Genomic DNA, 27,875 nt, shown 5'->3' on the forward strand with positions numbered 1-27,875 from the left:
GAAGTCTCAGATGTCTACATAGCGTCAAAATGGAATGATTCATGAGCAAGAAGTAGTAAAAACAAATATTGAGGATGACAGCTCTATGTTGCAGGCTTGGACTGTAGCTCACAGATGAGCACCGTACTCCTTGATTGAGGTTTTACAATGTTGAAGCCAACACAGAGTGTTGGCTGCCCCTTCCCACAAGCTGGCAATAAAACCTCACACAAGGAAGCCAAATCAGAAAATTGATCTGGCAGAAACCACACCCCAAAAAAACAAAACAGGACATAGTTTTCAGTACCAAGGTACATCTGGTTTCCTGCATGGCAACACAAATGCTAGTGCTAGAACAAGAAGTACAGAAACATCTCCCCCTCAGCAGGGAGGGGAAGAGCGGCAATCAGGGAATTGCAGTGTGATAGTCTCAACAGACTTTCAGTTTTTCCACTTTTTTTTCTCTTTAGACAAATATTCTTGATGATGAACAAAACTGACTGTCTTCTGTTAGAGAAAAGTCCAAGTTTGGATTAAACTTCATTTCTGTTAAACTACTTTCTGATTTGGGAATGAAGAGAAGCTTCAAGCCTTACCTTTACAAAGGCAGTTTTGAAAGTATTTTAAGCCTGCAGTTATTAGATGGCAAAAGACAGAAGGAAAATATTAATTGAACACCTGAACAAAATGATTGCACATATATAGAAATTTACCACATAAATACCAAATGGCACTTCATTTTACTAAACTGTTTCTTATATCCCAAGACTAAACAGTATAGTTAACCTGTTCTTCATTCCTTTAGCTGTTCTGATATTTGATATCAGAAGGTATTCAACAGAAAGCTGGCTGTAATTTTTTTTCCCCAATGGAAAATGTATTTGATATTCCAGAGAAGAGAAAATATAACATTAAACCAAATGTTGTCCAGTGATATGCATATTCCTATATGACTATGCAGCTAATATATAAAAGCTATTTTAATATGGCTCTCTTTCTCAACACGTTTTGAGAAAGCCACTGTCCAGTCAACGGTTGTAAGTTAAAATGAAAACCTACAGTTTTGTATTAAATAATCAATGTTGTAAAATATCATCCTCTTATTTCACTACGACTTTCACTACGATTACCTTTAGTCAATCCCTAAAGGATTAGTTGAACTGGACATTATTGTGGAGTTCAACTGTATAAAAACCCAAATAATGGGTTCCATTAGTAATTTCAAAACAGATAACAGGGACATTGTTCCAGAATCCAAAAATCATGCAACAGTTTTGAAATGGCCAAGACTCAAAGGCCTGATTATTTCTTCTTTAAGAAAAAAAAAAAATTAATTAGGAAGGGATGCAGATTTAGTTATTTCATGGGTCTCTTTCCTGTATGACACCATTCCTGTAATAAGTGTTCTGAGACTGCCTTTGGAACGGATGGTGACTGCAGTGATTTCTACATATGGCCAAAACACGATTTTTTAGACTCCTTCCTCCCTTCCTACAGAAGAAGGGTAGGGGACAGGATGAAAAGATAAGGTGAAAGAGCTGGATGCTGTCAGAGCTTAGGGAACTAGCAACTGATGAAGTAGAAGTGTTTTAGAGAGAAACAGCTGTATAGCTGAATCAGTTATTCTTGCTCTTGCAGCTTACAAGGCTCTGTAGAGTGTACTTTCTTTTTCTTCAAATATGTATTCCTGGAAAGCATCACCTGGACACTGAACTGATCCTCCACAGTCCCAAGCAATTAAGACATAGTTATTAAATCCAGAAATTTCTGCCAGAATATTAACTCTGGATGCACCTGCGTTCCATACATCTACAATTCACATAAAATATTCCAGCATAATTTAAAAAATATGAAGTGCATAGCAAAAAAGTCTAATTTCACATAAATATGCTCCTGGCACAAGTATCTGAGCAGTATCAATGGTATTGCCAATGTCCTTGCTACCTTAGAGTAGTTGAGAATTAGTTAATAAAAATGTCCTGATGTGTGTAGAAATCAGCAACAGATGGGCTGACCACTTCACCTCAAAATGCCAACTGGTTCTCCTGTGAATTTGTCAATTTTCTTTAAAGATACTCTACTAATCTTCCACATCACTGTGAAATTAAGATCAGTTGAGGATTTAGAAATACCACGACTACAGGGAATATGTTCTCCCTAGACGCCTAAGCATTTCTGTTTTGCCAGCCCCCTGCTCTGAAATCCTTGAAGAGAAGGCTTATTTTCAGTTCTGCTAAACACTGCACTCATGAGATCTGAAGTACCTCTGTTGCACTAGAACCACCCAACACTCTCAAGGCAGAGCAGACAGACCCTCCCCAACCAGCAGGACTAAGAGATGCAGAACAGCAGACAGCTGCTCTTGGCACCCAGCCCATCTGTGAACCCCCTCTTCCAAACTTGGATCTACCAAGGCAGCTCAACATGTCACTCTAACCACCATTTAAATTCATGTGAGAAACTCCCAAATAAATCTGTATTTTTGACCTCCTATGCACTTGCTGGATGAAAAGCACCGTAAAAAATAATCTCACATTTACAGGCATGAGTGGAATTCCATAATTTTCTTGTGATATAGATAAGACTTGTTACAATGGCTAAAAAGTGGGGGAAAGTGAAGGGTTAAGAGCAAATTATCAAAGATGCTCAGTACCAGATAGTTCCAGTTTTCAACTCATATTTTAATAATATATGGAGTAAAAATTTCAAGCATATTTCAATGAATTAGAAACTTAGCCTCCATTATAGATAAAAGCCCTTTTTAACTATTAAGGCAAAATCCAGCTGTTGAGAGAAAATAAGAAAAATACAACATTTTCCCCAACTGGACTGATAATATTTGGGTTTGTTCTAACATTAAGTAAACGTTACTTCCTCTAGTTTATTAGCTGTAGCTAAACAGTATACATTATTTTTATATGGCTTCCCTGCACAACAAAGTAAAAGGAAAAAAAAGTCACTGCCCTAAAAGGCCAAGCAGTATATAAATGACGAAATTGTAATTATTTTACTGATTTTTTCATGAAATTGGGATTGCTAAAAGCATTCCATACACTATCATAATTACCAGTAATAACATAAGAACTAATGCATTCCTGCAATTTTCAGTCCATTACTTGTGGATTTTTCATTTGTTATTTGTCGCACAAAAGGAAGTTGAGCATCTTTATACTTAAAGCAAGAATTCATCAACACAAACATAGCAATTACTGAATCTCCTAAAAGCCAAAGGTAAAGAATGGAATTTCTTTTAAGTGAGATTCCAGAGATATCTGGTGACCTTCACCATTCATAGTGACTCCTACACAAAACCAAAGCTGAAAGAAAAATTTCATATTCCATCAGTTACTTTAATAGTCTATAATGATCTGACTATGAAATTCCTGGATTAGCAAACAAAAACTCATAATACTTCTCAAGACACAAACAACACTTATTCCTCACTGAGCAGTCCAAAAGCCATGCAAATCGCAGCAGATCTTTTAGTACATTTTGGGGAACAATACTTGCTCTGTTCCTGTATGGTGGTGAGTAAAATCCCAGGCATTCCTAACTAGATGGGTTACTCAGCTCATAAAGGGTGTGCCAGATAGCATTAGTGACACAGGGCCTTATCCCACCTCTCTGACATCCACAGAAAACTCAACACTGCTTCTATTCCAGCCAACAACAGATGAATGGGCTTAAGAGAAGGTATCAGCTTTAGAGCTGCAGAAGGACTGCCAAGTTTCCTTTGAATAGTAAGTAATAGGACATGGGAAAGAAAAAGGGTCAGACTTGATCCTTGTCTCATTTTTAAAAAATAGTAACAAAAAACCCCAAACCCACGCCACACACAGTGCTGCATTCTCAGACCGCTGTCAGCTGGCACATGGAGAAGCCTTTTAAATGCATTAGAACTACCCAAACTTTTTTCTCCAGTATCTTCACTGACCCTTTAATTGCTAGCTTTTAATATATAAGAAAACATAAAACATTCAAAAATTCATAAATTTGCTAATATCTGATAGTAATCTAGATAATGAAATAGCAGGGGAAAAAATAGGAGTGTTAAAGCCTAGTTTAGAAGATCTGACCTAAACAACCATACAACTAAAATTTCTGGGTTGATGAAACCAAGGATGGGAATTTACTTTTAATGCCCCAGAGCTACTTGCATATTAACAGTTCATAAGCAACAAGAGGCACAATTCCTTGCTGTAAAAGCAAGCCAGCAAATAACTCTGAAAACTTAAAAGACATGTTAAAAAAACCCACAAGCCTCTGTAATGCACAGGATTCTAATCTCAAACTTTTGTAAATGTTTTACCTTTCCTGTTTGAAAGAGAAATGCATATTGAATACTTCTGCATATACAAGGCCAAAAAAGCAGATGTAGAATTGTTTCTGCCATTAGCAATGAGGGCTAATAATTCTGTTATTAGCCAGAATGCTAATAACACTTCCAGGATTCAAAGGCTTTTCCAGGTATAAAAATCCCTACCCTACAAGTACTTCAGCTTCACAGATAAAAGGTACTTAAAACTGCACGACTTACTAAAAATATATATGAAGTAGTTTTTTTTTAATTTGGAACATTGTGTTACAATGAATGGGTCAGTCATATCCACATGAACAACAGAAAATTGCAGGAGAAACTGGTCATGTCTTCATACAGGAAAGCAACACAGTGCAAAAATTAAGATAATCCAGGTGATCTATCATGCAAGCAAGCAAGCTCAGAAACAAACAAATAGAAGTGTACCTGTTGGAGGTCCAATGTAATGGTCACATAATGATACTCAATTCCATTCTGGATACTAGGGCTTTGCCACCAAGTGTTCTTGCCATCAATTGCATTTGCTATCGGGTGTCGTTCTGTTAGAACAGCAGAAACACAAAAAAAAAATTCAAAACTATTAAAAGATTTTTTTTTTTTATCTGAAATCTAAATTTTAAGGCAATTACAGAACTAATAAGGCAGGACTTCAAAAAGAAAAAAGAATAAATTAATTTTTCTTGTACTCTTGGGTCACCAGTCATGCTTATTATTACTGGAATACTGATCTAATATTAGTTGTTTAATTTTGGTTATGATTATAAGGTCATTCAGAACATCTAATTGCAGAAGGCTCTCCTGATGCTACAGAAAATGCAGGCATTTAAAGCAAATAAACACTTCCTGCACTCTTCCAAAGTTTCAAGTTCTGCAAAAGTCATCGGATGTTGCAACAGAAACAACAAATCAGAAACCTGAGATATGGTGTGCAAGAAATGCAGAGATTAAAGTAATACTGGTACTGGCATTTCCAAGATATTTCTAAGCACACCTGGAAATAATTCAGGAAATAATTCACAAATCATTACAGAGGAAATGATTCTGAAATCATCACAGAATATATTCCTCAACTGGAAAATTTTCTGACTCACATACATGCATATAAAGGTTTGTTTGGTTATAATCCATATCAAAGTCCAGGATGCATTATTTTTCATGTCTATATCTCCTCTGCTGCAGTGTCCCACATGAATCCTAATTAAGAGGGATACAAATTTATTTACTGAATTGAGTTTCCTGAATTTCAAGATCCTCTACATTATCCAAGTTTGCTAACTTAGTACTCGAATATTATTAAACTGAGAAAAATCACACTCAATGTTCCCAGGTTTTTTTTTTTTCGTTTCTTTCCTTTACAAAATGGAGAATAACAAAGTCAAAATTTTAAAAGGTACAAGAATCTATATTTTGAAGTCCCTAATTTTCCAGAGCAAGTCTGGACATTATGAGGAAAATAAACCAAAGGAAATTCATATACAGTAAGTTTCTTCTATGCAAGTTCTGCTTGCTAGAACATGAATTAGGAGAAACCTCTACCCCTCTTATTAAGGATGACTTTCTAAACTCACAGGTTTCCTTGGTACAAAACTGGAACATGATTCATTACCAGCTGGGCATAGAATTGCAAATAATTACTATATGAATTACTGATTAATTTACCTATTATTTTAATTATTGCTTTAATCAACCAGCCAGATTGATAGTCATTGAATCTCTGGGGCTTTTTGCTGTATCAACGACCTGTGGAGGACAGGAGTCCTAGCTCATTAAGAGAAGCCAGAATGCTGAACATATTTAAAGATACAATTAAAGGTCTTGGTGGGAGTGAGTGAAGGAATAAACGCTCAATATTGAAAATGCCAAAAATTTCACTTAAATATTATTCAATGGTATTAGTGGGCAGCAATATTTGCAAGTTAGAATTCTGGTACTACAACTGATAAAGCTATAGATAGTTTTATCTTTCTATTGAAAAGAAAAGCAAAGCAGACCCCATGCTTTACATGCTATTAGCTCCCACAGCTCTGATCCTTTTCTCAAATTTTGGCTTTAAATGAATGGCAGCAAAAATCAGTTTTAAATCAAATTCAGTGATTTTCAGTGATTGTGACAGAAGTTATCTAATTGGAAATTTTGATCTAAGTGTCTCCAGATGAAATTGATGTAAAAGTAAATCATCTGAAGGAGAACTGGGAGATGAATCAACAATTAACTGTAATCACCATTATGAAAGTTTAATCATAATTAATTTGAAAATCGATTAATTGCTGGCATGTTTAGCTTATTTAAAAGATAAGGGGAAAAATACAATATTTGTAAAAAGGACTGGATTGCAAATGCAGCTCAAGGACCAATCTCCCTGATGGATGGCAAGAGGGAGAACTTAGAGAGTGCGCCCATCAAACTGCGCACTTTAATTTGGAATCACATGTGATTAACCAGGGAATTTGTGTTCATTTCCTACTACAGTAATTAAGGGGAGGCACTCCAGACTCACACATTCCAGGGGGATAATTTAAAGTCTGGTTATATTACATGGTTCTCCTCTTAACAAGCCATCTCTGTTTAAACAAGGCTCTTCCCTTTGCCAAATGAATATTTGAAGACCTTAAAATGAAATATGATTGTAACAAAAGACCAGATATGATGAAGCTGGACTGACTCAAGTTTAGAAGAGAGTAGGAACAAGAGGAAACAGATATAAAGCATTCAGATGGGGCTTTTTTATATGCACACATATATGTCTGCGTGTATACACATATTTTAGTATACACTGTCTGACATAATAGACAAGACATAGCAATATCTCTGGTTTAGGTTTGATTTTTGAAATAAGCACGCTTCACACAGGAAAAAAACTTGGGTAATGTGCATATGTCTCTAAATTCCCATCTGTAAAATAGGAAAGTCTTTTGCACAGTGTCTCTGCCAGCCGGAATGCTTCCAAAACCAAAATTCTGCTCTGAGTGAAACACACTGCTGTAATGTAATTGGCTATGTCTACTGCTAAAGAATCATACGACCTTCCTCAGAAGGTGGCATTTTCTGTAGTTAAAGAAGACATTGAAACTTGGAAAACAATCTGGAAAAAAATAGGTTGTAACTGTCTTCTGATAAATTAAGTAATCTACACTCTGACAATTAAAAATAGCTTTGCAAATATAAGATGAGGAGTAATGGAGCAGGAAAAGAAAGCATCTGAAGTTGGCAATGGACAACTAACTGTCCTCTCAGTGGTGTTTCACCATTAGCAATGGGAAATACCACAATAAAACATGTGAACAGGTGTCTGTGATTATTCTGAAGCAAACCTGGATCACTGTGTAGCACTAGTAAGAGCTCAGGTGAACTTTAACAGATATTAAAGCCTCTAAAGAGAATTCACAGAATTGCAATTCATGTAGTTATAGTTCTAGAAGCCAAAACCTATGAGGAGAATGAAAGAAAAGATAGCTTAGTGTAGAAACTAGATTGAGCAATAGCATCACACCTCAATTAATTAAAATACTTTAAGAAAAAGGGAATAATAAGCCATTCCTAGTATTGACAGAACTTAGGAAATAGGCAACATCTGCAAGGAGATGCAAATTAGCTATTAGAAAAACACTTTTTTTTGAGTGATGTAATGAGTGAGCCACACTGAAAAGTGTGGCCATTGGAGGAAGTTTTTAAGGAGAATCCAAACAAGCTTCTGTCTGGAAAGCTACAGCCACAGATAGCTCATCCTGTCTAGAACTAGCAGACAGATTAAATGTCATCTTTTTTTTTTTATCCTGTGGTTTTAAGCACATGCTTAAATGTCATGAGGTATAAATGTATCTGAGCTAAGTCTTATTGAAACACAATTGGAAAAAATAATTGTCTTAATGCTTCTGTGTCTGTGTTTCTTCCAGTATTTTATCTATTCCATCAAAAGCTGCCTTAAGTATCCCTACATCCTCTACCTCTACAGTGCCAATATACCCATGAAAATCTAATAATGCTAAAGTTGTTCACGTCTTTCACTGAAAGGTTACATGAAATTAAACTTCTATGACTTGACTAGGAAATTTTCTTAGTTCTAATGTTCCCAACAACCAGAAATAGGCATATCTGAAGTAGATGATGATAAATTCTTACTTGAAAACCAATTTTGATTCCAGGTAATCTTTAAGAAACTAGTGTTAGCAAAAATCAATTTTAATATTAAAAACTAAGCATTAAACCAAGCAGTGCTCCATTACTTTATCTTATTTTTCTGGCTCAGTGAAACTGAATTTACTGGAATTTCACAGTATTGAAATTCATATTGCTTATTGAAAATCATATTGCTTAGATTGGCCAAAATGTTCAAGTTCCACAAGTAGGTATGCAGGTAAAAGTTTCCTGTTTTTTATTAATGGTTAGTGTCTATCAAAAGAAACAGCATCAGCTGTAGATGCTTAATTTTTTTAAATCTGAATTTAGGTGCTCTGCTTTTCAGTACCTGAATCAGAAAGTTCCGTGGGAGGAGTACCCATTTCAGGTACAGATTTTTAAACACCTTTGGAAGAGATGGTTAACCTGATTTAAAAAGAGATACATATTTCACCATAATCAGGCTGATGAACTACTGTTTTGTTTCCTGAGTATTTACACCCTTTGGACAAAAAGTCATTTTTAAAGGAACAAAATGAAAATGGCACACGTACGATGTGGCACTCGGCTCCTTTGATCACAAATGCGGCACTGAGGGTTCCTTGCAGGCTGTCCAGGGACGTGTTCAACAAGTTTGCAGTACATTTCCCGCCCCTTTTCGCCACAGGTAGCATTGGTTGTGATGAGAGCATTACTAGCCAGGTTCAGCACTGCAGGAAACAGTCCTGAAAAGAAAAGAAAATAAAATCATGAACAAAAGCAACAGAGGCAAAACCTAGGTGAATTTAGCAGAATAATCACAAATGAATGTAACACCTGTTACATTAAAGCAAATCCTTCATTTTCAACAGCTATGGAAGTAAAAAAACCCAACTTTAATGTGTATCCAGAATTTAAACATCAGAACAAAGCCATTCTATTGATGGGTTTCTCCCCATTCTTCTAAAATTCAAATTGCTACCTTCTGGTTATATCATGAAAAACAGCAGGATGCCAAAGGAGAAAATACAGAAACATACAAAGCGTCATAAAATTTTATGTTTCACAATCAAACCTTGTGTTCCTACACAATTGGCCACTGCAACATTGTACACAATGTACCTATGAAAACTCTTTATCATTCTTCTTTCCTGCTGATATCTCCATGGAAAAGCTTTTTCACCACAGATTGCAGCACTTGCATTACACTGTATTACTGTTCTGCTTAGGACTTCATAGACGCCTTTGTCATCAGAGCAGCTGGGTAATTCATCCAGCAACATGAATAGCATATGTCATGCTTCCCTTTCCTCAAGAAGAAAATACGACATCATATCTTTCATGGTAGTGGTGTTGTTATTTTTCCAGGTGCACATGCTGAGTGATGTGTTATAATTCTCATTGAGTGCAGCATTTAGGCACGTCTGAGTGCTCTGTTGAGCAAAGTTATATGTAGCAGTAAGCTATAAAGATTATAAACCATATGAAGAACATTCATGAAGGTGGGTTACACTCCTTCTCACTAAGTACTGATGGAAACCTTTAAGCCGTAATAAAATTGATCCACAGAGACAAACTGATAGTATGTGTTAAACATATATATTAGTACCCCTCTCATGAAATCAACCAGTTCTGTACCTTCAAAAGCAAATTTGCCATGGCTACAGGTTAAATCAAAAAAGCTTTACTCAAACCAACCAAGAAACCAACCATCCAAAAAAAAAAATAGGCTGATGTATGGACTCTTGGGATCACTTTTAGATTCATTTTATGACAATTTCAAGTGGCCCAAAAGTCATTCTTTTGCAATTCATCCAGCTTCCAACCCTATTACGCTATTATAACCTTAAAATAAGGTTTTAATAAAAACTGAATTAGTCATTATTGAACTCTCTTTATAAACTCCCTTTATAATGGCATTTCTTTTCGACCTCCTCAAATGGACAACACTCTTCAACTGACTCCTTTCAGTACTCCTTTAACATCAGTCTCCTGCTTGTCTCTGCAATTAACCTGTGTGCCATTTCATTATCAAGCTTGGCTGGACATAGAACAGCTGTCCATTGACATTGTCAGTCAGGGACTCTCATGGTCACTTTAAAACCATGTGTAAATATACTGCTTGAGCAAGAGAGCCCATTAGTTACTAGACCGTCCAATTTGCGCAGTCAATCAATACTTGAGATTTTATTGATCACATAGCTTGCTCCTTCTGTATAGATTAAAGCTTATTTTCATCACATTTTAAAATCTATACAGTTGTTCTTGTATTTTTATTCACTGCATTCAAAGGTGCTTTCTGCCTTCTGTGATGGGGCCACATGGTAAAAATCTGTATAAGTATTAACACAGAAGATGAATTAATAGCTGTGGAACTTCCTATGTTGACTGACAGCCTCATTATTCTCTTTTTAGGCTGTACAAAGTTAATAGTCCAGAAGCCAGTAATCATTTAGTGTTAACAAAGAGTCTGGCATTTGGTTCAGAGCTAAGTATTTTAAGCCCTCAAAAGTGAACCTCATACAAAGGACAGATTGATCCTACATGCAAAGAATTGCAGTACATGGCATCAGGAGAATAAACCCTTCAAGAAAGAGCTGAAAGAGAGCAACCAAAAAGCCTCCAGATTCACACAGTTATAAAAATATTACCTGGTCTATGTCTATCACTAATCACACCAATTACCTAAGTTTTAACACAAACTTTAAATGTAAGATACATAAACAAATGAAGAGTACTTAAGAAACCCCTTTATTCAAACATAACTTCACCCTTAGGTCACCTCTTTAACCTGCAGAGCACCTCACAGTAAAGCTACCAAAACAGCCTTATCCATAATCAGTACAAACACAGGCAACAAAACAAGTACTGGGTGTTTCACTGAAGAGCCCACATGAGGATGCCAGCACCTCACAGTGCTCCACACAGGCTCAGAGTGACAGGCAGAGAGCAAGAGATGCACATTACAGCCAGCACTTCACATTTTGCCATTGATTAATTCCTCAACCCTGGGGTTTTGACAAGTAGTAATTAACAACTACATATTTGAACTTTTTTTTGAAAATCTTTATTTCCAAGGACCAGGGGGCTGGGCTCAATAGGCCTTATGAGTCTCTTCCAACTCAAGATATTCTACGATTCTACAATATCTCTTTGTACAGCCCAAAAGAAGGCTTTGCTTTAAAAGTACATCTGATGTGCAAGCCTGATATGGAAGAAGCAATATTATTCATATTGATTTCTAGCAGTTACGTTTAGATATATACATTTTCACAACAGAGGCATGACATTCTAGCAATACAGAAGATGAAACCATTTTCTTGAAAATTTTAGCTAGGTCTTTTGAATATGAAATAAAAATGTGTCTGTTTATGATGTTAATATATCTGGTCACATTTTCTGAGCTTCACATGTTAAAAATTCATCTTCCAATCATAAATTCACCAGAAAAAAAATGTCAAGAGAGCTCTAGATAGCACAGTTAATTTCTTTTTGCCTTGTTTTTCATTACAATAATCATACACAAAAAAATATTTTAAAATTGGTGCACTGGTTTAGCACATTTTCAGTTCAATTTCCCAATAAATTTTAAAGTCTTTTGCCATCAATCCCACCTTGAATTCTATGGGCATCCTCCCATCAAACACTTCCAAAAATATGATCAGCTAAAACTATTACAAAGACTTTTTCTTCCTTTATTGCTAAATGACTTTTGTAAGCCTTTGCTCCAGTGAAAAGATTGGCTAAAATGCCTCTGAGTCACAAACACATCATCTCTATTTTGTGTAGCTCAAGTGTAAGTAGAAAAAATTCTCCCTTCAACTGCCAGCTATATCAGTCTTTTCTATCCTTTTTGTCACTGGCATAAATCATATTAGCAACAATTTCTACCTGTTAAAAAGTAAGACTTTTTTTTTGCAATTGCATGAAGGAGACAGGGAGAAAAGATTGGCTTTCAATTAGGTAGTGGATTTAGAAAATTGGGTTCAATTTCTGCTTTTCAAAGGACTGCTCCTGTGTGAAGAGAAAGTATCAGATTCTTCCCTGTGAAATGGGGAGTCATCTTTCTGCTCAACACTTTGTTTTTTAAGCATGGAACATATTCCATTAAGATTTTAGTGCAGAGAAGCCCAATAGAAAGTTTGTTTAGTGTTGGCAGGTGATTAAACTATGAAAGGCAAATAACACAGAAATTCATCAAATTATTTAAAGTGGTGTACAATGCACAAGTAACCAAGCAAGTCACTAGAGAATTAATGATAATGGGTTTAGCATACATTTTCAACAGAAACAGTTCTAGAAAAAAAAACTGTAAAAAGGAAAAGCAGCAAATCAGCAGGATCTTCTTGCCTGCAAACCCCTATGTACTCAAGTTTTACACTGCCACTGTTTTAGTTAAGTAAGTGTGGTACTAACTACATTATCTTTTTTTATAATGGCCCCTGGATCAAAGCACATCTAGATACCTATCTTAAAGATAAAAATAAGGACCGCTTGGAATCTGTGTTTTTTTTACAGATGCCTCAAAAGCCAACCTTTATTAATACTAATATTTTCTGGAGACACTGGCAAGCATGTCAGTGATTTAGTGAGTTCAACACATTTAGACTAGTAGACAGACTTTCACAAGACTCCACAAAGGCCATTAAAGGAAGCAAGCCATCATAACACAAGAAGGAATGACCTCTCTTAAGGTCAGAATTGAAAAATGGAGAATAGCAGTGGAAAACCATACCAATCTTTGCTGAATCCTATTCTGTTCCAACAGCAACATAAGAAACTTACAAAAGAGGATAAAAATTAAGATGGCTGCTCGTTGATTATAAAAATTATTCATGAAAATTAAAATAAGCATAGACCATAGAATGGTAGAAAGATTCCACAGAATGGTTTGTCTAGGCAATAAAATGGCATATGAAATCAAGGAATGGAAATTGATTCACAGGGGGAAAATATGATTGCTTCTCACTAGCAATTATCAGACCTGAAAGAGTTATTATTGATATTTCAGTGAAAACACTAGCTTGAGGAATAGAAACAAAATGTCATTACATTATTGCGTAAATTCATCTGTACTGAGAACTCCAACACTGCATGGTATCCCTTACCTCTCATCTCCAAAAGGATATGGTAGAGCTAAAAAATGAAGAAAAGTGTGACAAGCTGTGTCACAGCTGTGGAACAACTTCTAAATTTGGATATGAATAGGCTATGAGTTTTCTACTGGAAAACAGATTGGGAGACGTATAAAATGGTGTAACTGCATACAAAATCATAAATGGCTTTAGTAAGTAAATCGCTGCAGCGAACGTTGTAAGTTTAGTTATCCTACCACAAATTGAAGGTGCTGAGTCAAATTATCAGACAGGAGTTTTCTTCACCAATTGGGACATTTTTCCTGTTTATAAATGAAACTGCTTTTCAGCAATGATAGCAATTAAATTCTAGAACAGATAAATAAGTTATATAATAAAATATTTTTATTCCAAAGGCAAGAATGGATAAAAACCTAATTAGATTAATACACAGAACAAGGGTTCATCCAGAGCTGTTAAACATAAATGGCTTGTGTCCAGTTGCCAGTTCAGAACATCCCTAAATCACTAGCTGATGCAGGGTTTTACCCAGGGAGACATCCCTGTACTCCTTCACATTTTTCCCCAATATTGCTGCTGATAGGTATCTATAGTTTTTTATTTACTAAGGCTGGTAGCATATGCATCCCAACATCAAGATTCATCCAAAATGAAAGAGAAATTATAATCTTAATTTTGTGTGGCATTGTTAATGAAAATGTAATATTTTTGCCAATACTCAATTCTTTCAACAGCCATGGTTCTCTATACAACTTCCCATTATTACCTTGCACCCAGAGAGGTTTTCTCAATGGCTACTTATTCTATGGAATAGATCTTGTTCTGTAGATCCTCCACAGAACATTCTTTTGAGCCTGGCAATTTCCTTGCAGTTTTCTGCAAAGCAGTATTACCTAATTAATTTTCTTATGCTTTCCTTATTTTCACTGCATACAGGGAAATAACAGCCCAGCTTCATGTGCTTTCTTTTATCTACTTTTCATGAGTGCCCATCAACTTTCAACTCCTATAAGCTCCATGAGTATCAGTGGAATAAAACCTACCAATCAGATGCCTGGCGCCCTGCCTGTTTTGTCATGCCCTATTACCTACTCCCCTGCCAAACTAACAGATTTTCCACAGGCTTTATTGCAATAGTGGAGATCAGCAGAAGCAGATGAGCTACACAAGTAGCAGGTACAAGACATTTTCATAAAGCCTGTCAGCTGCTGAATTCAGTCATGTTCCCTTCTGGAACAGCACTGTTTGATTGACCTTCAGAGCCCACGGAGTTGATTTCCCCAGCTGAGAGAGGATGGAGGGATTCTAGAGGGAAATCAAAGATATTAACTGCATCTACAGCTGCTGAATGGTGATTACAGGTTCATTATGAAGTGGGGATAGTCACTGGGGTAACTTACTTTTAAAATGTGTCAAGAAGCAGCTACAGCAAAGGAGGGGTACAGGAAACAATAATTACCTTGCATATTAGTGTCCTACTGCTCACCAGTTCTGACACATTTTTCTTTCCTTCCCTTCATATAATTCACGGGAAACTGTAAATGCTGTTTCAATCACATCACCATCCCACACCTACAGAGCAACTGGTGGGGTTAAGTCTCACTAGAATTATACTCCAGAACTCTAATGGAAGCACAAGCAAGGAACAAGACCAAGATTATAATCTCTGTTACACTTCTGCTACTGCACAGAGGAAAGAGCAGACATCTTAAATGAGAAAGAAGGAATCACCATAGGTGGTTGATAGGAGATGGAAGACAGCAGCAGAGATTAAGGAAGGAACTCTCTGAGTGGGGGAGACTGGAAGAGAGAAGAAAATTGAAAGAAAGACCACTGCAAAGATACTCATAGAGCCTGTAATCCTTCTTTTTTACAGAAGATTATAGGCACATTGAAATTTGCATTCACTATTATTTAATGTCTATATTGTGGTTTGATTACACAGCAATAAGAATTTCATTTTACCAAGGGTAAAATTAATATAAATAACTGCTGTGCCTGCACATACAAGCAAAATCAGTATTGATTTTTAATAGCTTTTTTACATACTTCCAAGATAGAAGACAAACTTTGGTTTATCAGCTCTGGGATTTCTTTGTGTCTTATTAAAGCATTAGAACAGAGAAAAAGGGGGTTTTTTCCTTCAAAGAAAGCTCTGTTCAGACCTGCATATTCCTCTTCTCTCTTCTAAACAGACCAGTATTTGGCACTGCATACTTCCTTCAATCTTCTCAAAATATCTAGTCTCTTCAAAGAAGCAAATAAAACAGCCTGCCTAAATATGTCTAACTTTTCAAGCCAATCTTCCTAGTCTATAGAGCACTTTGAAATGTTCATGGAGTCAAGCAGAGCTGTTTGCCACTGAATTTGTACTAAAAAGACAAAAGAGAATATGTCAATTTCCGATGTTCTAAGAAGTGTCACTGGAAAAAGAGAGAGTTGTCTGCTGCAGCGCAGAGCTATGCTAGGCTGTGGGAACACAGTGGGGAGAAAAAACTGGGACAAAACAAAACAAAATGTTGCAGCACTGAATTGCTTCCAGCTGTGCACGACAGGGAGTAACTTAATGCACTCTATCCACAATGTAGATGAATACTTTTATACAACTGGAAAATAAACCCAATTTGAAGAAATAACTGTCCAGACACAACAGAGAATGCAGACTGGAAAAAACAAAAATTGACACCAGGATCATCTGTCCAGAGGAAAACAAAATGGAAAACAAATGTTTCAGTACCCATTTATGTCAGTTGCCCCAAATCACTGTGCATTACAGTACTGTTCAGCACTCAGCCTTTTTCCTTCCAAAGGAAGTGGAAAAGTAGTTTTTGATGTTTGGTGGTAGACATGGCTTGCTTTTACTTAGAGGTGATTTTCTCTATTCTTTCTAAGCAACATTACATTCAGCCTCCTGAATATTTTTCTTCTACACAAAAACCAGAGTATGAAACACTAACCTGAAGAAGCCTGATAGCAAAACTATATTACTTACATAGTGAAAGAGGGTTTATCGATTATCTAGTAATACTACTTTGCCTCTCCACACCTCACAGCATTGAAAATCTGTAGGGACTTTGCTTGTTTTAACAGCAAAACTCTGTCAGTTTTAGAGGGTGCAGACTGAGTGAAAAAATCGCTACTGGCTTACCATAATATTCTATTGTATTAAATATATAAGCATCCTCCTTGCTTTGTAATGAATATACTTTTTTTCCCAGACCCGTCACAAAAAGTTGTTTTGCAAATGAGACCAGGAAAAACACAGGTGAAGATGAAATCCCATCTCCTTGACATTTGTGGCAGAACTCCCACTGAATCAAAAATCCAAAGCACAAAGACTTAATGGACATCTCATTTTCAAAGGTATTTACATGCCCAGCCTGAGTCAGACACCCACTGTTTTTCAAATGTATTTCATCTGTATTTTGACAAAAATTTTGAAGGGCAAAATCCCAGTGGTACAAATATCTTATCTGTAGAAAGGGTACACTATGCATGAAGAAGCAAGCAGCAGCGCACTCTTTATAGTTATTTCCTTTTATTTTTTTAATGACCACATGATCTTCATTAAAACCTTTGCAATGCTGTAGTACGGTTCTGGGCAGCCAAGCAGGCCTAACAAGAAAAAGTAAAACAACTTCTGAGAGACAACAGTTTTCTGTAAACAGGAATTTTCCCCAATCACATGTCTTCTGCTCTCAGATAGCACACACCAATTTACAACTTCCACAAACTGCAGGACATGGCTAAAAATGTCCATTTTTATTCCATCCCCATGACTGAATACCAGGGTCTCCATACTAAGACATACTCATGCACTTCTCTCATTTGCAAACAGACAGCAAGACACAGACCTGTGTGATTTGTCTATCCCATCACTGAAGGAGAAAAGAAAAAAAAAGCATGAAAAATTGAGAAAATTAAATCAGTATTTCTCAAAGGTAAGATAGAGCCTGGGAAAACCACAGCCTCCAGATGCAATTTACTGATGACTTTTGTCTTGACAGATTTCTTGCTTTATGAAAAAAGGTTCTGCTATGCATTATCTCAGACACTAAAGAATATGAAGAATATGACTATTTTTGCAATAACTTCAAAATCAATGTCCATTGAAACCACACAGAAAAATCAGAATTAGTTACTGCACCCTTGAGTCTCCAAGACTGTCATCTTAAACAGAAAGACTGAGATGTATGCTGTGTTCTTGCACCAGAGGTAACAAAAGGCATGTTATGGGGGCTAATAAAAGTCATCCATCTATTCACTATCATCTAGCTGACAAAAAAGATCCAAACTGAGTCTAACTTTATGAAACCAAAGAGCAAAGGGAAAAACTGATCTTACCATATGTAAGAGATTCTGTGCACTTACATTTACCCTGAGGATTCAGATTAAAATAGTTTGAAGTGTTTCAACTGATGAGCTTGAATAAACATGAAGTTCAATTTTCATTCTTTGAACTGATTTACTTCTCACTATTCTGCTGTAATGCTTTACAAATACATACTGATAAGGATTATAAATTTTCAACATATTCTGGTAAAAATGTGAAATCACCAATTAGCAACTTCTATGCAGAGTTCTTAAGAACTGTCTTCAGAGGATTAGAGAATCACTGAGGCTGAAAGAGACCTCATATCTAGCCCAAACCCTGCTCAAGTAGGGTCATGGGAGGAGGTGGCCCAGGACTGTGGAACAGAGTTTTAGTATCCCTAAGGATGCAGACTCTACAGCCCCTCAGGACAATATATTCCATTGTTTGGCTACAGTTACAGTAAAAAAATTGTTCTCTTCCATGTAAATGGAATTTCCAGTATTTCCTGATTTGTGTCCATTACCTTTTGTCCTGCCACTGGGTACCACTGAAAAAAGTCTAGATACGTCTTCTCTATCACCTCCTGACACATACTGATACACATGCAGACAAAATCTCCTTGACACATCTCAAAACTAAGCAACCTCAGTCCTCTCGGCCCCTACTTATATACAGACACTCCAATTCCTTCATCATCTTCCCAGCCATTTCCTGGACTTGTTCCAACATGTCCATGTCTCTCTTGTATTGAGAAGCCCAGAACAGGACACAGCTCTTCCAGCGTGCTCTCATTACTGCTGAGCTGACAGGGAATGATCACCTCCCTCAATTTGCTGTGGACACCCTAACTAATGCACCCCATTTGTTTGGGGTTTTTGCCACATTGCTGGCTCATGCTCAGCTTACCCACCAGGACACCCAGGTCCTCCTCTGCAAAGTTGTTTTCCAGCCATTTGTCCCCAGATTGTGCTGGTCCATGGAGCTGTCCCTCCCCACATGCCGGACTTCACACTTCCTTTTGCTAAGGCCAGTCTGTTTCTCCAGCCTGCCAATGCTCTTCTGGCTCAGCCTTTTGGCATATCAACCAGTCTGTTCAAATCTGTATTGTCTGCTAACCTCCCAAAGGTGCACTCTGTCCCATCATCCAGGTCAAGATGTGGCACAGTATTGGCCCCAGTACTGACTGCTAGTGCCCACCTAGTGATCCTTAGTGACCTGCCCCTGGGTGAACCTTGTGCCACTGATACAACCATTCAGAGCTACCCACTCAGCTTTTAATCTACCTTGCTGTCCACTTATCTGACCTGTATTTAATCAGCTTTTCTTTGAGGATGTTACTGAGACAGCATAAAAAGCCTTAATAAAGCTAAGATAAATAACATCCACTTTCTCCTTTCATCTACAAAGTCTGTTATCACATCACAAAAGTCTATCAGGTTGGCTAATCACAAACTATGCTCCAAAAATCCATGTGGTCCTTAAATCATAATTTTAGCTACACGTACCATTCACATTTACCATTTTACGTGTATGTGTTACTTAAATTCATGCTACACAATGTCCTATTAAAATGAGAACTAATTTGCCCTTCTCAGATTATACTGTAAGGCCACACACCTTTGATCTGTTCAATTTCAATGCATGCAAAGCAAAATTAGCAAGATCAAGGCCTTCAGTGATTCAGTATCAAGGCAGAATGCAAAATATATTCTTCACGTCTTAGACGCCCAGCTTTTCATAGAACAGGTTGCCTGTTTCATTTCCACACATATATTCTGAAGCATGAATTAGCTGAATAACTGAGAAATACTGCAAATAACAAAAACAGCACAATAAATTGAAAAATTAAATTGTATATTTGTGTAGTTATACTACTACTATGCATTGAATCAAGAAATGCCCAGTTACATATGAGAATATGAAAGCATATTGTGAACACTCTTTGTCAGTTTTACAGCATTCCTTTGTTCTAGTACATCAAAATAGTTATTCTGTGTCACCTAAATTTGTTCACCAGGGACTTTGCTACAAAAGGACTCCTAAATACATGTAAGAGCTATAGTATTGTATTCATATATTATATGCAAATTATATATATGTAATATATACAAATATGAAAATACAATATACAGTGCAGCTATATCTGTAGCCACAGTAGTAAATTTTGAATTCCTCCTATTTCATAAACAGAACAGAATATGCGTATGATTTCAATATTTAATATATATTTTGTGAGAAAAAATATTTAATAATATTATCTCCATTGGATAATTTCCCTGTCTTCCACATATTTTGTCCCCTTACTTGAACTGTGACTGAATGGAAAAATCAAATAAGGTCTGAGCAGATGGCTGTCAGAAAACCAGTAACAACATACCATGGTTTAGAATTAGACAGAAAATGTGCAACCTGGTATATAATTTCTGCTTGTAACTGCCAAAGACATCTGGCTTAGAATATAAGCCATCTTGAACATCCCTACACATACTTACTTTACCATTCATGAAAATTGAATTATATCAAGATTTCTTAATACTTCTCTGTTAAAGCTGTGCCTATCTGTATTAGTGAAAACCCTCCTTTTCTTCCTTATAAAAGTAGACTCAGAGCCATTACAGGTGTCACATCCTTACATTCCATTAAAATCAGTCAGAACTGCATGCAGATGAATCCCTGCACATTGCTTTAAAAATGCATGGGATGACACATCAAGTAAAGGAATTCTTAATGTCTTCCAATAGGATTTTAACAAGTTTCATTGCTACTACTGTCTCTAATATGACATTTATTTGCATAACTAAAGGTTTTAGCAATGGACTCTCAGCTGGAAACAAACGGTTTCTTTTCCAGAAGTATGAATCAAATGCACATCTCTTGGGTTTTCCTTTTTCCTTTGGCTGTTCTCACTGTTCAGAAAGCTAGCAAAATACCCCCCTCCCCTCACAGTTTTTGTGTTCTCTGCATTTATGCATAGCAGCAGATTTTTATGCAGCTTTTTCTAATTAACAGAAGTTGCTTTCAGTCATTCAGGCAAGAGACTGCTCCATTCATGCAGACCTTCGACACTTTTTGATTCTGCAAGAAGTGTCCCCTGAAACACACTGAAAAAGTGTCCCCTGAAAGTTCCACATTACACATTGAGACTTCTAGCAATAGTATTGACAAGACAGAGCTGATTGGATTCCATACAAAAAATACATTTGAAATGTTAAGGTCTTTGCAGACTTAGCAAGTCAATAACACTCACAAACATATCTGGGATCATTTGTTGTAATATTGAAAACTAATTCTAAAACTTAAGTGTTCTCTGAATCAGCTGGCCTGGAAAAGAGAAAGGGAAGGAGAGGCCCAAAAGCTCAAAGCTAGACAGGTTAGAAGAGTGACAGCTTTAACTGCTTGTAATTGTATAAATTCACAACCACCACAGCTGGGTGATAAGGGCTCCTACTAATGCTTTCCAAGTAACAGTGATAAACTTGATTATATTTTCCATGGAGTCTAGTTACTAAGACATAAAATTGAAGAGAATTATTTCTTGATTAGTGAAAATTCAGAAAAAGAGAAGATTTTAGAATAGGTATTGAGAACTGAAATATGCAGGAAACCTAATACTGCAGATTACCTATCTGCAAAGAAATGCAGCACTCCTTTTACGCAAAACTGGGGGGATTTTGATGTATGAGCTGGAGCAGATGGTAGAGCAGGAGAAACTCCTTTTACAGACAAAGAGAACAAAGGGATAAACACTGACATTGTCAAGACAGCAAGGGTTAAAATCAGGAAGTTCCTGAAAGGAAGAAGTGAGATACACTTTTATAAGGCAAAAGGATGAAAGAATACTCAGCAGACGTACCTAAGCCCTAAATGCAAAGGAAAGGGTGATCAAGAGTCCATCAGTTTTGGCACCAGAAACCACTGGTTTCTGCTTTTGAAACCCACAACACCTGAAGAGGAAAAGCAGGAAGACAAGGAGAAGACTACACAACCCAAGAGTGTGGGCAGTGACACACGGAGATGCACTGTATTTCTCACATCAGGGCGCAGAGTAAGAAAAGCAATAGGTGAAGTGGGAGCAGTAGAGCACAGAAGGATTTGGGGCTGAAAACAGAACATCAATAAGAACATTTAGCAGTGAGAGACAAGAAGTTGTGTAACAGAAAACTCGTAAGAAACAAGTCAAAGGCTGCTCCCAAAGAGAGGAAAGATGATTGGAAACTTTTACACAATAAATTTGGGTGGGAACACATAACTCTGGTTACTAAGAATACAAAGACTGTAATCTTCTCCTTACACCCCAGGGGGAAAAAAAGCCTCTTTTGATGAAGGACAACAGAAGCCATCACCTCAATGTCAAAAAAAAAATTGCAAGATAGATGTGGTATCATTTCTACAGGCACAGTGGGAGAGACTGAGAATTTTCTTCAGAGTAATTTTCTGTAGAATGGGCTTCCAACTGTGCAATGGCCACTGCAGAATCAGCAAAGAACAAAATGCCTGAAGCCACATTTCTTCATTTGAAAGTTTTAATTATAAAGTTTTGTTTGCATTTTCTAATAAAGAAAGAATATTGATTCTTATGTATTTTTTCCTCTAACTAGTGCAGTTGTATCTACTAACACATCTCTGCTTTTGTGATCCACTAATAGTGTACCCTCTCTTTAAAATCCCATCACTAATTTTGAGTCTAAGAGAACTTTTTACATTTGTATCATAAATCCTCAGATTGAAATTCCTAAAAAAGTTAGCAATCAGTACCAAGTCTCTTCATTCTTCTAAGATAAAATAATAATACAAGTACTGACTTTGAACCTTCATGAAATCTAACAGTACACATAATTATTAATTAGACTACATTTTTTGAGTGTCACATAAAGGAGCTGAAAAAAGATTCTGAAAAGAATATACAAATTAATTCCCTCTTAAAGATTCATGTTTGAAATATTTTCAGTATGGGACCCTTATCACAAAGACAGGACTATTAGAAGGTAGCTAAAGAGGAGAAATAATAAGTATAATCTTATTTTAATCTACATTTTACATGTTTCCCATGTTTTTATTACATAGGTAATCTTAGAAGTTGGGTTGGATGTGAAGTAGCCTTTTTTATGCAGTCTATGCCCTAACAGCAAAATTCAAGTACTGATCCTTTTATCTACTTAGTGTCTTTCCATATAACTACTCTTTTAAGGCAGCAGGCAATTCCACTCAGCATTACCTAGCATAAAATATATCTTTTTCTACTCCAAATATATTAACCATAATCTTGTCATCTTTGCAGTGCATTCAGGTGTTCCTAGACTAGGACCAAGGCAAAGCCACTTGAAATTTACTGGAGTTCTCAGGCAGCACACCAGCAGGAACCAGGGAGGCTTTGAATAACACTAGGGAGAAGTACCATATTTTCTACCATTTAAATCATACAGCATGCCTAAATCTGTCCTTATTGATAAGTTTTTATCCATTTGTTGAAAACATTAAATTTGTAAGCCAGTGGAGATCAGTTTAATATCCTGTGACAGGAAATTTTCTTTCATTAGAAACAGAGAAGCTATCCAGTTATTGGAAAGATAACAGAAATACACATTTCAATTAATTCTTCATATTGCAAAAGAACCCCTAGGGTCATCTTTAGCCAACTACTCAACTCAAATTAGAACTATTCACAAATATTCTTCACAGATTTCTACTCAACTCATGCCAACCTCTCATATAATCAATATCTGAGAGACATAGTGCACATGGCTTGGTAGATGGGTTTCTGTGGTAGTGGTTTTCTCTCTGTAAAATTATATTGCTGGTCTTTATCCTTTCTTAAATAATGGTTCAATTGTACTGTCAATGCACTTGAGACCAAATAAAAGTACCCCTGCTGCCATGTAGCACAATTCCATTTTCTGATGATTCTTGTGGGATGCTCATATTTGATTCATCTTGCTCCAAGCCTTGACAAAAACATGTCATATGTTACTATTTTATCACCTTAGAGTTTTCTGTTCTTTTAACCAATATGCATTCTAATCCTTCTTCTCTATTTTAATTGGATTCTAATGACTTTTTATCACACAGTTGATGTCCAGCAAGCAATTGTACTGTACCATATGGGATTATAATCTCTATACACAAGCTAGACTTAGAACCTTAATCTCTCATTTAAGGGAGATGTGGTATTAAAAAGCCAAGGCTATTTTTTTTAAGTATGGCTCCCTCTCCTCAAGCACCTCTATGAGATTTTATTTATAACATTCTCCTTGAAATACACAAGGAAGGGCGTTGGAATTCCCACTTTATATGCACATTCATGACACTGATTGGGTGCAATACAATTTATCTTTAATACTCTGATTTTAGATGATTGTTAAGCTGATGAGGCTACACATAAAGTGACTTCCAAAACAGTGTTCCAAAGCAGTGTTACTAAATAAGCTGACAACCATATAAGTTCCTAGCAGTAAATTTTGAAAATCTTTCCCACAGGGATTCCAATGGCTGGGGGCAGCTTCTCGCGATAGAATCACTCTGCAATTGGATGGGAAGTAAAACTGGAACAGTCTGTTTTAAGACAAATTACTCTGGCATTTAGTCTCAAGTGCCACTTCATTAAGCTTTTGTTCAATTCTTACCAGACTATGTACCAATATGGGAATTCTTTCCCCCATTATAGTTGCACATTTTCTCTTTTTTAATGCTACAAACTACTATACTCTCAAGTCTTTTGGTTCTAAAAAATTACATATTTGAATGAGCAGATGGCTTTCCCATGGACAAGACACTAAAATAACACAGGCATAAAAATATAAAAAACCCAACCATTTATGAGAAGGAAAATTTTGGTAAGCAGAATTATTTATGAAAATGTGAATATGTAATTACGAAGAGATATAAATAATACATATGAACCAAAAATCTGCAAGATAAACCTCTGATCTGCCAATACCTAGAGAAAGGGGTTCTGAAGTTAGGGAAGCTGAGGGGTGCTCTTTCAGGTCAAAAAGATCCATTGGTTTTAATTAGAAGAACTCATAATCACCTGATGTAGATAACACAAGGTACTGGCAATGTAACAGCAAAAACTTCATATATGGTTTTCTCACACAATTTCTACGTTATTGTTTTATTCATTTCCATTTTTACTGTAAGCCTGCTTTTAAGAGCATAACTTTTTTTTTCCCATTAGAGCATTGTGCTTGTAAACAAAGACAAAACCAAAACCCATTAATTTCTTTCATGTGGCACTCCATAAAGGATGGGATTTTCTTCTCTCTGATTCTGTCACTTTTGTGAGGTTTAAGTTAAAAGAAATGGAAATAGCTTTTAAAAATTCCTCTGCCATGAAGTATACACATATGAATCAATCACAGTAATGTCTGGAAGGCAAAATATCAAAGTTCTGCTTCAAACTCAACCACTGATTTATTCTGAGACCCACATTAAACCTTTCTCCACATCTGTAAAATGGAGATAATATCTGCCCTGTTTTATAAAAGATATGGAAATTATGTCAAAAGAAAAAGTCTAGAGGTAAAAAAAAAAAAATATATATATTTACATATGTACTTTTTTTATCCTGAGGTTGCAATATCTAAATGTATATTTTATTATTTCTAATAAAAAGGACAAAAATGTACATTTTTTGGACATAGATTAAGGGACGTCAAAGGGCACCTTTCATTCTAGAAACACACAACTTAGGGAAGAACAAACACACATATATACGCACATAAGTAAATTAGGGTAGGCCACCCCAAGATACTTCTCATTAACCATTTATTTAAACATAATGTTTAAACATTAAAATCTGACAATGTCTTTCCTCTTCTTTTAAAAATAGGGAATCCTCTTTGTGTGTCTCAAGCATTAACACCAAAAAAAGATAGTACTGATTCTGACTCCCTTTGTAAAGGAACTTTAAGACCTACAGAATAATTTATTAGATACTTTAGGATTCTCTTGAATTCCCTTTGTGGGGAAATTCCCACTCCAGCAGTTACACAGTTCAATAGACACTTAGACATCATGGCGATGAGTGCAGAAAAAAAATAGACTACACAATTTCAGTAAAAACTGTTAAATTAAGACACCAATGAAAAATTAATGATAATTAATCATTAATTTAATAAAATTAAATTAAGACAGCAATGAAAAACAATGCGAGGCTCTTACATAGTACTGCAATATTTCATACTTCTTTTCCGTTAAGCACCAGGGACTAAGGTCTCTTTTCACTGCTCATCAGAGAACCAACTTAAATCTACATATATAGCTCCACAATCTATTTTGATATAACAATGATCTGTGTGTGCTGGGGAAAGCATCAGCTACTTAACAGGGTCAATCTAACAAACTTAGTAACTCCAAGTATCAGATGACAGAAGCTGACAGAGCAACTGAGTACAATGCTGGTAACTCCAAGCTTACTCAACACAGTTAAGTAGTAATATGGTGGATCAGATATTTATTTGATTCTACATAAATAGATCTAACATAAATCCACTAAGAATATGTAGGTCCTGCTGTCCATTTTTAAACATCTCTTACATGACAGAGAAGCTACTCTGTGAGTAGATATCTTAAAACATGAAAAAATATGAAAAATATGACTTTGTGTAAGTCACTTTAACCATGAGTTAAAGAAAAATGCAACTGAAACCAAATTCAGCCAAAACAGAAGCCTGAAGAAAATAATGCATTTTGATGATTTTTCATTTTTGTACAATCTAATGAAGTTAGACATTTTAAGTTGGAAGAATGGGTCAGAATTCAGGTGCTGTGTCTTAACTGGGCCTTGTTTAAAATTGGTAGAATTCTTTGGCAGAGTCTGAGTTCTTTGTCTTTGGTGACAAAAATCTTCTGATGCCAGCTACCAGAAGTCAGATGAAGTCAAACAAAGAGAAAAATATATTAATTTCTTAATTTGATCAGAACTGCCTAGTCCAACTACTATTGGACCATTCATACTACAGTTTACTTCTGCAAGTTTATCATGCTTCTGCAAGGCACACACTGAGGGCATAATTAGTGAATCTTCTTGTAATGGCCTCAGCTACTCCTCAGTGCTCTGCTGACTACTTTATTGACACTCATATTACGTGGTTCTGTATATTTTGCTAACATAAGCATTTACGTCACAGAGGTAAAGAATAACTGGGATTTTTTCTGACTATAGAAGTAATTTTTTCTTCCTAATTAAGTCAATTCTTTTCAGCAAAGTGGTAAATCCCACAACCTTCTCCTGAAAGACACTATCTGCTCCCACTTTATTTTATGTATGTGGATGTGTCAAGAATGGAAATAAAAATCAAATCACTGCCAAAGCGTGGATAATATATTAAGATAAAGAGTTACAGAAATGACTGAAAACTACTGTGAAGTAATTTATTTCAGAAGTTACCAAGAATCCTCTCAAAATGAACTTCAGACAAGCTATGCGAAAATTTCAAGCTTCATCAATGTGTAATTAGAATACTATGCTATGTCTGTTTATAGGAAACAACACAGAATTTGTATCAGAAATTAGCTATATAAAATATAGTCAATACATATTAAAAGAGAGTATTTAATGCACATATATTTATATTCAAATATATATAATTATAAATAACACTGCTAATTTGAGAACAGTGTTGTTAATAACAGTATAGACCAGCATATCTGGTAAACATTCCAGATTCAAAGCCAGCCTAGGATGACAATTTGTTAGAGTCTGTGGTACTTATGTGAAGTAAATGTGAATTCCTTATGACTTGAAAGATGTCAAAGAAAAGCACTTGCATTAAAGTTCCCATGATTAAAAAAAAGAAAAATTTTTTTAGCAGAAGACACCAGGAAAACAAGAGTCTGAGGTACACAAGGAGTCATGAATACGCTAAGCCACAAGAACACAAGAAGGGGCAAAGGCCACAGATTTTATTTTTATTTTGAGATGTTCAAACTGGACACCAGGACAAACTGCTCCTGATGAGTAGCATAGCCCTGGAATAGGTTTTTGAAAGGCTGTGAAATATCTGTCATGGCTGATTTTTAACATTTGGCTAGACAAAGTCACAGTTAAAACTGTGTTACTCGAACAACATTC

The 27,875-nt window shown here is 36.0% G+C and overlaps 1 protein-coding gene across 1 annotated transcript in view; it reads right to left on the reverse strand.

Annotated features, from left to right (window-relative positions):
* The window catches only part of LAMA2 (laminin subunit alpha 2), a 335,919-nt gene that overhangs the window by 243,978 nt on the left and 64,066 nt on the right, over nucleotides 1–27,875 (reverse strand). The window contains exons 2-3 of the mRNA XM_058802519.1: nucleotides 8,968–9,138; nucleotides 4,724–4,836 (exon numbers count right to left, since the gene is read on the reverse strand). Of these exons, the coding sequence (XP_058658502.1) occupies nucleotides 4,724–4,836; nucleotides 8,968–9,138 (284 nt within the window). The remainder of the gene's footprint in view (nucleotides 1–4,723; nucleotides 4,837–8,967; nucleotides 9,139–27,875) is intronic.

Source organism: Ammospiza caudacuta, chromosome 3 (genome assembly GCF_027887145.1).
Source record: "Ammospiza caudacuta isolate bAmmCau1 chromosome 3, bAmmCau1.pri, whole genome shotgun sequence".
Taxonomy (NCBI): Eukaryota; Metazoa; Chordata; class Aves; order Passeriformes; family Passerellidae; genus Ammospiza; species Ammospiza caudacuta.